This window comes from Dendrobates tinctorius, unplaced genomic scaffold (genome assembly GCF_039654945.1).
Source record: "Dendrobates tinctorius isolate UK_male_01 unplaced genomic scaffold, ASM3965494v1 ptg000008l, whole genome shotgun sequence".
NCBI classification, from domain to species: Eukaryota; Metazoa; Chordata; class Amphibia; order Anura; family Dendrobatidae; genus Dendrobates; species Dendrobates tinctorius.
In genome coordinates this window covers 73,372,713-73,385,831 of record NW_027361676.1, presented here as the reverse complement: position 1 = coordinate 73,385,831, position 13,119 = coordinate 73,372,713, and the positions used below count along the sequence as shown (strand labels likewise).

The 13,119-nt window shown below is 42.6% G+C and overlaps 1 protein-coding gene across 4 annotated transcripts in view; it reads left to right on the top strand.

The window, feature by feature from the left end:
* SORBS2 (sorbin and SH3 domain containing 2) overlaps positions 1-13,119 on the top strand; it is a 333,099-nt gene that overhangs the window by 173,616 nt on the left and 146,364 nt on the right. For all 4 annotated transcript variants that reach the window (XM_073578712.1, XM_073578685.1, XM_073578692.1 and 1 more), the window contains 2 exons: positions 5,257-5,283; positions 5,456-5,583. In XM_073578712.1, coding sequence (XP_073434813.1) covers positions 5,257-5,283; positions 5,456-5,583 — 155 coding nt within the window. The remainder of the gene's footprint in view (positions 1-5,256; positions 5,284-5,455; positions 5,584-13,119) is intronic.

Genomic DNA, 13,119 nt, shown 5'->3' with positions numbered 1-13,119 from the left:
GGGAAGAGAGAAGCTACCAGGCGGCGGCTCTTGTACTGGTAGACCTGATCTATCCATGCAATACATAGAAGGCCGTTTATCAGAAGGACTGCCTTCTTTCCTTCTAATGGCATTTAATTCGTACAGCCATACCCACGGTAATCCGCTCATCAAGTAGACAGTCCTTATATTAAAGTGGCTGTGATGACGCGGATTCTGTGATCCACTGCATGTACACGCTGCTGCCGATTCTCGGAGCAATGTTTCACATCTTGCACCACACCAAAGGCTGCCATCCCATGATGAGCATTTGGGGAGTTTTTGATGTTGCAGATTTTCCGCATTAATTTTGTAAGTTTTGTTTACCTGCGGGTTATCCACACCTAATGCAGTCTATGAAGAAAATCTGTACATACCTGCCAGAGAAACTGACATGTTGCGGATTTCATACACGCACCGCAGGTCAGTTTACGCAGCGTAAAAAAAAAAAGCAGCAGATTTCAATAAATCTCATCCACATTGCTGCAACGGTAAGACGCTGCGTATCATGTGCAGCGAAAATACAAAGCATCAAAAACTCATTGTGGGAACGTAGACTAAAATGGCAATTTATATAAAGATTGCTTCAAAATCCATAGGGCAGGGTTCCCCAACTCCGGTCCTCAAGGCCCACCAACAGGTCGTTTTCCGGATTTCCCTTGTATAGTACAAGGGATGCAATTATCACCTGTGTAATACTAAGGAAATCCTGACCTGTTGGTGGGCCTTGAGGACCGGCGTTGGGGAACCCTGCCATAGGGGAAAAGGTTTGTAGCTTGTATCGGTTGATAGATGTAATATGTGGTCGGCGTCTAGGAATATGTTAGATTTTTGCCTAACCTGCAACTATTTATTGAAAGCTAAACTTGTTTTTTCTCTTTAACAAAAATCTTGCATTCCTATATAATTTACATAGCAAATGTGTATGACGTTTTTCTGAACAATTCTGCATCTCTTGGCAGGAAAAGCGCAGCTGCAGAAACTCGCGTTTTTGGTGCGTTTTTTTCCCTGCGCTTTTGTCTGATTTGAGTGAGGTCAATGGTGAAAAACGCACAGAGAAATGACACGGACACGCTGCAGATTACTTTCTGCACCAAATCTGCAACGTGTGCATGACACGTCAGGTTTCTCATTGACTTTTCTCTCATCAGGATTGCTTCAGGTTTTGCAAGCAAACCTGCATGGCAAAAACGCACCAAACCTGCAATTTGTGCACTTTTTTTTTTTTTTTTCTGGGCAAGTAGCAAAAAAAGAGCAGTAAGTGCATAGGTTGCAGATTTGGTGCATTTTGACACGTAGATTTTCTAGGGCAAAAATGCAGGCAAACACATCAAAAGCTGAATTTTTCCTGCCAAGGGATGCAGAAATGGTGCAGAAATTTCTGTATCCATTTACTCAGTGTGTGCACGGAGCCTAAACTTGTACAACTCACATAAAAAGGTTAATGGAAAGCTCTCTTTATACATTAATATGGAAAATATTTTTCCACTTGAAAATGTCAAGGAATGAGTCACTGTGTGACGACTGTAATGATGGAGACACATATATCGCCTTCCCCCTTTCCAGTGAGGCAATAACTTGTACTCCTGAAAGCGTTCTGTTTGCTGGGTATCGTCAGCAGAAATTGGTCCGTAATTAAGTCCCACTATAATTTGGAAATTTTAAACTACTGTTCATATTTAAGAGAGCAACAGTATTAAGAGTCGTCAGTAGTGATGAGCGATAAGGTGTTATCTGAGCATGCTCGGGTGCTGATATAGTGTCTTGGGCGTGCTCGTATACTATGTTCGAGTTCCCGCGACTGCATGTCTCACGCGTGTTCGACAACACGTGCCTGTTTGTTAGAAAATCCCTGCATGTGTTGTGGCTGTTGAGAGGCCTCGGCGACTTGAACATAGTATTAGAGCACATACAATACTCTATTAGCACCCGAGCATGCTGGGTTAACATTACCCAAGCATATTCACTCATCACTAGTAGGCAGGCAGTGCTTGGACGGGACATTGTGAATGAGACTGCGATAAAGCAGATATTTCAAGCAGATCTGTCACAATACAAACTGCATAAAATATTAAATACATTTCTTAGACCTGATGGAGCTGGTGTACTTATCTTGATAATTCATGTCAAAATGGCTTTTTTTCTATCTCTTTAGAAAGTGTGACCACTACTCAGTGGCCTTCTACCCACTTATTTTGATTGACAGCTTCTCTGATTCCAGCGTGTCACTCACTGTGGGTTGTTTCAGGAAAGTCAGTGTTTTATCAGCAGGAGATTATCACTACAGGACTAGGTGTCTCATGCCTCTTAATCAACTGCTCCTTGTAACTAACCCCCCACTAATGAGCAGCTTTCTGCCTATGCACAGTGTACACAGAAATCTGCCAATCAGTGGTGTGGGCGGGGTTATACATGGCTCAGCATTCAGAGCTCTGCTAGATCTTTAGCAGAAAAAAACACGGATTTGCATCACAATGACAGCATGCAGACCAAGCAGTGACACATATTGTAGCTGGAATCAGGGACTCCTCCATCATGTTGCTATCAGATTACATAGCAAAAACCATTCTGAAAAGTTTTTCAAAGTAAGTGCACTATCTTATCCTCTTCCTGTATGGGCGATTTTCTTTTTTGCGTTTTCCTTTTTTCCTCCCATTCTTGCAGGCTGAGTTATAGTTTTGAATGACACCATTCATTTTACCATTCAATGTACCTGAGAATGTGAAAAAAAGGTAAAAAAATGATAAAATGCTGCTTTTGTCACCTTGTTCCAAGACCAGTATTATTTTTAATTTTTCCATTGATGGAGTTATGAGGGTTTTTTTTGCATTTCAAGATGATATTTTTACTGATGTCATTTTGAGATGCATAAAAGATTTTTTTTTTTTTTTTTGTGAACTTCTTTTTATTAAGAGTTTTAACACCGATACAACACGAAATATCCATGTAGAAATATATGATAATAAAGGTTAAGACAAAAAAACGATTGGGATATCAAAACATGGAAAGAACGATGCAAAGCATAACCTGATATGAGGCGATAAAAATCCAAACACGATAACAGTCTAAGGCTAGTTTCACACTAGCGTTTATGAGCGCAGCGACGGCCTGCGCACAGCCGCCGCTAAACCCCGCCCCCTGCCGCGCCTCCGCCGGTAGCTCCGCCTACCGGCGTATGACGCTGCATGCACCCTGCGTCCCCTATCTTTATCACTGGGGGCGCAGGCCATGCGCAGTATGCGTTTGGCGGTGCATGCGTCCTTTTGACGGTGCGCCGACCTGCGCCAAACGCAACCTGCTGCAGTTTGGTTGCGTCGGCGCACCGTCAAAAAGGCGCATGCGCCGCCAAACGCATACTGCGCACGGTCTGCGCCCCCTGTGATAAAGATAGGGGACGCAGGGCGCATGCAGCGTCATGCGCCGGTGGGCGGAGCTGCCGGCGGGGGCGCGGCAGGGGGCGGGGCTTAGCGGCGGCCGTGCGCAGGCCGTCGCTGCGCTCATAAACGCTAGTGTGAAACTAGCCTAAATCAGACAGTAGTCAGCATATTTTGTTTGAGGAAGAAAGGAAAAGGAAAGTTGGGACAGAAAACATAGAACATTAGAGAGGAGGGATGGAAGAAAGGGGGGTTGAAGGGAAAATCTGTCAAGTATTGAAATATGATGGTGGTCCGCCAAGGAAGGTAAAATGAAGGTATAGAAAATCATAGTTTCTCATCCAGACATTAGACCGTTCCAGAGAGTCGACCTAAAAGTGAGGTTTGCATATTATGCCAGGGAGACCACGTGTCTATGAAGCTCAAGTGTTTTCTATGTTCCCAACTTGAGAGCTCTTCCAGTCTGTAGATCTGTTCAACTTTTGTTATCCAGTGATGGATACTGGGAGGAGATTCAGATATCCACAAGGTGCATTAGCTTATTTTTGGAATTTGGGCTGGGAAAAGATGCAAGAGGCAAAGTTCTGGAGATAGACAGAAACATAAGGGGCGTTCCAGCTGATAACATTTCTTGCTTTATTGAAAAATTAAAATAGTACAGCGGCTTACTCCTCAGGAGAGGATGGATGTGCTATGAGGCACTGAGACAACGCCTCATAGCACATCCATCCTCTCCTGAGGAGTAAGCCGCTGTACTATTTTAATTTTTCAATAAAGCAAGAAATGTTATCAGCTGGAACGCCCCTTATGTTTCTGTCTACTATCAACTATCGTTGGGTCCAGACGAGGTTCCGCGCTGTGGTTGGTGAGCTGGCTAGGGCTTTTTTAGCCCATCTTTTCTTCTATTTGTGCAAAGTTCTGGAGATGCAGTCAAATGTGTTTTAAGGATTTGATTTATGATTCGAATCACCTGTAGCCGATATGGCACAATTTTTGGCCGAATCCACAACATATGATAAAAGGTGCCAATGAGCTCCATAAAAGATTTTGATTGCTGCAAATCACAAATAAATGCAATAAAAAGCAATCCAAAATGTATTTTATTAAATTAAAGTTTTACATGATACGGTAATGCTGCCAAATATGTTGACTTTTTAACTTACATTAGTGGGGGAAATAGGGGCTGATCCATTATTTTTTACTGTATTATTTTAGTCAGATTAATGCACTTAAACATGTGACCAAGCAAGTGATCGCTTATACTTTTTACTACAATAATATAAAGTTGCAGTGCAGAGTAGAAATCATGGTCTATGAACGCCGACCACAGGCTGGTCTTCACCGGAGCAAAATCTTGGTGGCCTAGGCAACTCATCCAAACTCCTCAATGGTGTTGCAGGCGCATGGTACGACGCACCCCCATTTTGTGTGTCTTAAATGCTGCTGTTCGAGATTGAGAGAGGAATTTTAGGTGAGTAGTGATCCATAGCAACCTGCGTGCCCCTTATTTCTGATCAGAACAGTAAATTTCTGTGCTGTTCTGTTGCTTATTTTCTAGAAATAATGCCCTTCTTGCTCACAGGATTTTTCTGGTATTGCAGCTCCATCTCATTCAATTTAATAGAGATGAACTTGCAATACACGACACAACCCATGGATGAGCTTAGCTCTGTTTCAGTGGAGGTAAAAGAAGAAAACCCATTCTTTCTAATCTCAGAAAACCTCTTCAATTTTGACTGATTTTACCCTTCAAAAGAGGAACTAGGAAATGTATAAAAGCTAAGAAGACGGTGTTAAGCAGCCACTGTTCATCTTTCCATTAAAAAAATCTACATATATTAATTATCATTCCTTTTTCTTTTAGGGCAGGACTCTTATTCCCCGGACTCAGGTACTGGAATGTTTTTGTACCTTTTTTCCCGTTGTGCTAGTTGTGTATTTGTGCCAGTATTGTTGGTGATATGAGGCACTGAAGGTGCACAGTAGGTGGACTTCATCTTCTTTCATACTATTCACCTTAGTAACGTTAATGGCACTGTACATATGATCTGATTTGACTCTAGATATCTGGAGATCTTACAATGATTGTGTGAAAGATGCTCTCAATGGTGACTCAAGTGGTTCCTCCCTTGCAGCAAAAGGCTTTAGAAGTGTCCGGCCAAACCTGCAGGAAAGGAAATCGCCCACTCAGGTGAATATGATTTATGTCCTGTATTTCTTCAGCTCTTTTAACAAGCTTGCAACTATAATCAGCTTACACGGGTGTGTGGGTGTGCACAAAATCTAATCTATACAGCTGCAAAGAATGCAGTGTGATTGGAGAGAATCGCTTAACGCATGCAATTGTCTACAAGATTATGTTTTTAACAATTTTGCAGTCCATTTATGTTCTATTCCACATAAAGATAGAAGACCATGAACTTTGTAAATAAATGGAGTAAAGGGGTATTCACATCTTGCAAAGAATATAACTAGGATATGTCATGACTTCATGATCAATGGGCATCTGATCTCTAAAAACCCCATCATTCCTGAGAATGAAGGGTCCAAAGCTCTGGTGTAGAGTGGAAGCTAGGCGGCCAGATACGTTACTGTGCAGGCAACGCTTAGAAGAGGATGCAGTGCTGAGACCCCTTCAGTGTGCTGCTCTTAGAGGCTCAAGTGGCTCAACTACAAGAGTCATCAAGTCATGGCACGTCCTAGTGATATGCAATTACTTTATAATGTGGGAATACCACTATGTCCATGTATACAAATCCAGTGCAAATCTATTTGTTTCTGTGGTCATTTGTTGCTCCCTTCCGTCTACTCCTTCTACTGTCAGTATATTATCAGGAAAGTGAGTGGAATAACACATTGGATGTGATTACACAGGGTTTGTTGTATGTATTGTGTAACCATGCAGACACAGGATTTCTAACTCAAGAGTTGAAGATTTTTAATCAAGACAATTTGCCATGTTTGTTAAAGTGGTATTCTCAAGTTATATCTTGAGTAGCTTCCAGCTCTGCAGTCTCATTACTTCCTAGCTTCTGGCAGGCTCTCATCTTTGAGTGACAGTTCTGGTGAGTAGCAGAACTGTAGCATTAGTAGAACTATAAAGCTCAGCACAGGTTCTGATGTAACACATTCGGCCATCAGTGGTTTGTTCTGGAGAGTGCACTGGTATTACATATTTACCCATAGCGATAACAGGGTATGTGAAAATACAAATAGCTCAGGACAGTGATAGCTCTGATGTTGGGGGCCAGGTAGATTGTGTTTACACAGGACTAATAAGAGCAGCTTGTCCGATAACTGCTGCGGGATATTAGAAGTTACCACCTCTCGTGGAATCTAACTACTGCGCACAAGTGGCTAGAGACTAGGCAGGCACTGGTGATCAAGCTAAAAACCAGCTGTACACTATGTAAGATAACAGCTCTCAGCAGGATAATGAAAGCAGATAGAAAAAGTAAGTCAATTGTCAACATGCTTATTTTCACGTTGTCAAACCCCACATGCAGTATGATGACAGCTACAATCCCCACACACACATAGTATGATGTCCCTAGTGTCCCCCCACACACAATATAATGCCCTCACATGCCACTCCCCACACACATAGTATGATGACCCCACGGTCCCCCCCACACACACACACACACACACACACAGATTGATGTCACCACAGTCCCTTTTCAAAGTATAATAATAATAATAATAAATTTTATTTTTATCGCGCCGACATATTCCGCAGCACTTTACATTTCAGAGGGGATTTGTACAGACAATAGACATTACAGCATAACAATAATCACATACAGTAGATTATAACAAATACCAAGAGGAAAGAGGGCCCTGCTCGCAAGCTTACAGTCTATGAGGAAAGAGGTAGACACGAAAGGTGGGTGGTAACAGTTGCCCTGATTGTATGGACCAGCCATAATGTTAGGTGTGTGACAGTACGGACACAGAGGGCTAATGGATGCATAAAGCATGTGGGAACATGATGCGGGAATTCTGGTTATGGTAAAACTTTTGGCTGTGCCACACAGGGATAGATTAGGTTAATGTGTTGAGGTGATAGGCCAGTCTGAATAAATGCGTTTTCAGGGCACGCTTAAAATTGTGGGGATTGGGGACTAATCGTATTGACCTGGGAAGTGCATTCCAAAGAATTGGCGCGGCACGTGTAAAGTCTTGGAGACGGGAGTGGGAGGTTCTGACTATTGAGGATGCTAACCTCAGGTCATCAGCAGAACGGAGGGCGCGGGTAGGGTGGTATACTGAAACAAGGGAGGAGATGTAGGGTGGTGCTGAGCCATGGAGGGCTTTGTGGGTAAGGGTAATAAGTTTATACTGAATTCTGGAGTGGTTGGGTAGCCAGTGTAATGACTGGCACAAGGTAGAGGCATCTGTGTAACGATTGGTGAGGAATATGATCCTGGCTGCAGCATTCAAGACAGATTGGAGAGGGGAGAGTTTGATAAGAGGGAAACCGATTAGAAGAGAGTTACAATAGTCGAGACGAGAATGAATAAGAGAAACAGTAAGAGTTTTTGCAGAGTCAAAAGTAAGAAAAGGTCGAATTCTAGAAATGTTTTTGAGGTGCAGATGACAAGAGCGAGCCAGTGATCGAATGTGGGGGGCAAAGGAAAGCTCGGAATCAAGTATGACCCCAAGACAGCGGGCCTGTTGCTCTGGAGTAATAGTGGAACCACCCACAGAAATAGCAATGTCGGGTATAGGTACATTAGTAGAGGGAGGAAACACCAGGAGTTCAGTCTTTGACAGGTTCAGTTTCATATATAGTGAGGACATGATATTAGACACAGCGTTTAGACAATCGCCGGTGTTTTCTAGAAAGGCTGGCGTGATGTCAGGAGAAGAAGCGGATAATTGGGTGTCATCAGCATAGAGATGGTACTGGAAACCAAATCTACTGATTGTTTGACCAATACGGGCAGTATACAAAGAGAAGAGGAGGGGGCCTAGAACCGATCCTTGGGGGACCCCAACAGTAAGGGGAAGGTGAGAGGAGGAGGAACCGGCAAAAGATACAGTAAAGGAGCGGTCGGAGAGATAGGAGGAGAACCAGGAGAAAACTGTGTCCATGAGGCCAATGGAACGGAGCATAGTGAGGAGGAGCTGGTGATCCACAGTGTCGAATGCTGCAGAGAGATCCAAGAGAATTAGCATGGAGTAATGACCATTTGATTTAGCTGTTAGCAGATCATTAGAGACTTTAGTGAGGGCAGTTTCAGTGGAGTGTAAAGAGCGGAAACCGGATTGGAGAGGGTCGAGAACAGAGTTTTCTGAGAGATAGCGGATAAGACGGGAGTGGACCAGGCGTTCCAGGAGTTTAGAGATGAAGGGAAGATTAGAGACAGGTCTATAGTTAGCGGCACAATTTTGGTCGAGGGATGGTTTTTTAAGTAGTGGATGTATGATGGCATGCTTAAATGAGGAGGGAAAAATACCAGAAGAGAGAGAGAGGTTAACTGTTTTAGTTAGGTGAGGGGTGACAGCAGGGGAAAGGGACTGGAGGAGATGTGACGGAAATGGGTCACTGGTGCAAGTAGTTGGGCGAGAAGATGCAAGGAGCCTGCTTACTTCTTCTTCTTCTGTGACTGGTTCAAAATCAGAGAGTGAGCTAGATGCAGTGGGGGAGGGAGGACAGTGCATGGTATGAGGTGATTGGGAGATAATTTCCTGTCGAATCTGGTCAATTTTTTCTTTGAAGTAATTGGCCAGATCGTCAGCTCGGAGCTCCGTGGTTGGGGCCTGTACTCTTGGATTGAGTAGAGAATTAAAAGTGTCAAAGAGACTTTTCGGGTTATTGGACAGTGAGGTGATGAGGGTGTTGAAATAGGTTTGTTTGAAGAGGTGAAGGGCAGTGTTGTATGTTCTAAGCATAAACTTAAAATCGATGAAATCTTCGTGTAGATTGGATTTTCTCCACAGACGTTCGGCGCACCTGGAGCATCGCTGCAGGAAACGTGTTTGCACCGTGTGCCAGGGTTGTCGCCGTCTGCGTTGTGGTGTTCTATTTATAGGGGGTGCAAATTCATCCAGGGCACTTTGAAGTGTTTCATTGTAATGCTTCAATGCAGAATCAGGACATGAGAGGGAGGAGATAGGGGCCAATGAAGACTGCAAGTTCTTCATAAGTTTCTGGGTGTTAATGGCCTGTATGTTTCTATAAGTCTGGACAGTGGGGGTGACCTGGGCAGCCTGGCAGTTCTTGCTAGAGAATGAAAGAAGATTGTGGTCAGAGAGCGGGAGAGGGGAGTTTGCAAAGTATGATGTCCCTTCAGCACAGTATGATTCTGCAACAGTCCTTCACACACAGTATGATGCCCTCTGTGTCTTTCACGTGGCATGATTATCTCCACTGTTTCTCTCACACAGTATGATGACCCCGTCCCCTACAGTGCGTTCACAAACAGTGTGATGCCCCATTCAAGCATCCCAATTGCCTGTGTGTCTGGCTTCTCTGGTGCACGTCTTTGTAGGTCCTTCAGTCTCTCCACAGATGAAATGGTGGAGAAGGTATCTGTCATCTAAATGCTCCACTACTGTAATTAGCTGAGGACACATATACAGTTGAAGTAGGGACTCTTCACCCTCCTGGTGCAGCTCCACAGATTTGAGACAGTCCAACTGGTTCTGGGCATCAAAATCAAATCCATGCAGCTCTTTTAAGCATCTGCCCAAACATATTTAACAAATTAATTAACTATTGCCTTCAGAATCTGACCACCAAACATATTCAGCCTCATACTTGTCAAATAAACAACGTAATTATTCAGAATTCTAAGTGACTCTTCACAGTATAATAACGATGAATCTTATCCCGTCTTATATTGCTTTCTTCTACTTCACTCCTTTAATTAGATTATATTCAAATGAGCTCTAACTATCGGAGTACGGAGGTTTATTGAAAGCGCCATCCTCTCCATGCATCAAGTCGTTATTCTAAAGTGCGATTTAACACAGCAGATTGTGAAGAACCATCTGCATCAATGCATAATGCTGTATAATGGTGTTTGGGGTTTATCCTAGATTCGGAATGATGTTACCATATGGAGACACAACATCAAGAATGCATGTTTTCATCCAACGGGTATAATCTATAAATCTTCGTAAACACTGTAACAGAAACACCTACTTAATTACTACCTACTTAATGACGTATCCTTATTTTTGCCACTCATCCAAAGTATGTCTATTCTTATATCTCCCGATATCTAAAAGAATACATTAAAGGGGTGTTCTCAAATGTAAAAGTAACTCACAGACTAGGGGATAACTTTCCAATCACTGGGGTTCCAACAATGGTTGCCCCTACCGTACCTGGTAACTGTAGCTCTGAAGAGCCCTGGCTGATTGGAGCGGAGGTCGACCATTCGCACTGCCTCACCATTCATTCTAATTGGAGCGCTGATCAGTTGAGCGCTGCGCTCGGCAATCTCCGGCACTCCCATTAAGAAACAAAGGAGCCGTAGTGAATGTGATCGACGTCCATTCATACCGTGTGCCACTACTGGCTCTCTTTCTGCATATGAACTACTGCATTTATTAAGGTAACCTATGTTTACGAGGCAATTGTAGAAGCTATAGAGATTATTGGTATTCATAATGTTACATTGGGCAGCCGTCAGGTTTTTCCGTTTTATTGTGTCTTTTAGTGCTCTCAATAACAATCATATTAAGGCTGTGTGCCCATGATGCGTTTTGTTAAGTGTTTCCGCAGCGTTTGTGCCGGATCAGATGCTGCAGAAATGCTTAAAAGATGCATCAAATTAATTAGCATGCGTTTTTGGCTTTTTGTGCCAATGCATGCGCTTTTAACCGCTCAGGAATCGCTTAGCGGCTAAAAACGCAGCATGCACATTAATTCCCGCATTGCTCAGCGTTTTTAGCCTTCCCCAATGTTCCCAGAAATTGCGTGTCAAAAAACGCGTCAAAAACCGCACAAGAAACGCGTGGAAAAAGACGCACGTTTTCATTGAAAGGGGATCCTTTTCCTGAGCGTTTAAAAACGCTAGCGTGGGCAAATAGCCTAATAAAGGATTTTTTATTGGGTTTTATTGTAACATATGCAGCCTGCACAATGTTTTTTGTAGGTGTACTATTATTTATAGGCACAGTTTTGTTAGAAGTAGGGCTTATTCACACATTGAGTTGCTGATGCTTTTTTCGGATGGCAAGTTCCACAGTTTACAGTAAAAACGTGAACAAGATTTCTAAAATCTCATTCACACAGTGCGATTTTTTTTTTTTTTTTTTTTTTTTTTAAGCCATTTTTGACCTGTGGTGTGTTATTTTTTAAAAAAACGCAGAATGTTAATTCTTTTCTGGATTTACTGCAGCTTTTCTCCATCGTGATCAAAATGGGTTCGTGGCTAAATAAAGACACAAAAGAGCATCAGAATTGCACCTAAAAAGCATAAATTGTCAGCAATTTCGTGTTTTCTTCCCATGTTTTCCTAATGTCGCGACTGGTAAAGGCTGCCTGCACAGCGACTTCAGGGTTATTTGGGAACTAGATCTACAGATCTGGATGTATAGGCTGCCATACATAATCCTGATGTACATACACATGCAAATTTGGGCTTTTTTCATATATAAAAAACCCTCGCCAGCAGCTGTCTTTTACAGTATCTCTTGCAACTTCCTAGATATTATACTGTATAATTCACGTGGCGACTGATGAAAAGTCTCTTCCCGACATAACGCACTCTCCTTTTTGTAAGCAATCAGTGGTTGGCTCAGAAAAAGGAGCAGCCTGCAATAGACTTCTACAGACAGAGATAAGCAGCTCCAAGTAGCACCTCTTATCTCTCGATAACCAGCAGCTCTTGGCATCTAGACACATAAATGACAGACTTCCATTTACAAGTATCATAAATCGGATTTCTTACTTTTCATTTGATTTCTAAACAGAAACCAGAGTCTTACGATTTTAGAGTTGTTGACTATCGTAAGATCTTGTAGTGCATTTCGGTATAAGACCTTTTGGTTTTTGGACATTGAGAGAGTTTCCATTTTCAACCATTTAGCTGGAAGACTGAGAAGACCAATTTTCCTGAATAAGTGCTCCACACCCTATACACTAATGTCCAGAACCTGTTCAGAAACAGAATGAAATAATTGCTTAGACCGTTCTTCACAGGAAATGTGAAAGGGAATGGGTCATCAGAAACGGACCATTTGTTCAAGGAGGACCTAGCACTGGGTCTACAGTGGCCGTTTTTTTTTTTTTTGCTCTTAATTTATTCCCACATCTAAGTAATGTTTTTTTTTTCTGTTTACTTAATCCATTGTACCATTCTAAAAATATGGCCTTTTTATTTAGTGCTGATTTTTATAGTCTTGCAAGGGGACATGGCATATAGGGTAATAAAGCATAGCATCATAAAGACTCACCCACCGGCAATGCCCCTTGTAATAAAGACTATAAAAAAATAACACTAAATATCTCTATAACAGTATGCAGGTTTCTAAAATAAAAAAAAAAAAATGGAGCAGCATCAAAAAGTGGTGCTGTTCCATTTAAAGAGGACCTTCTACCAATTCAAATATAATATACTAGATGGAGGCCCGATGCTGTCTCATCGGGAGGGCACAGTGTTCTGCACGCGGGATTTCCGTTACAAACAGAGAGATATACTCCCCTTCCGACGGCCCCCGATCTCCTCTCCATGCTCCCGGCATCTACCGGTCCCAAGAATGCTTTGTG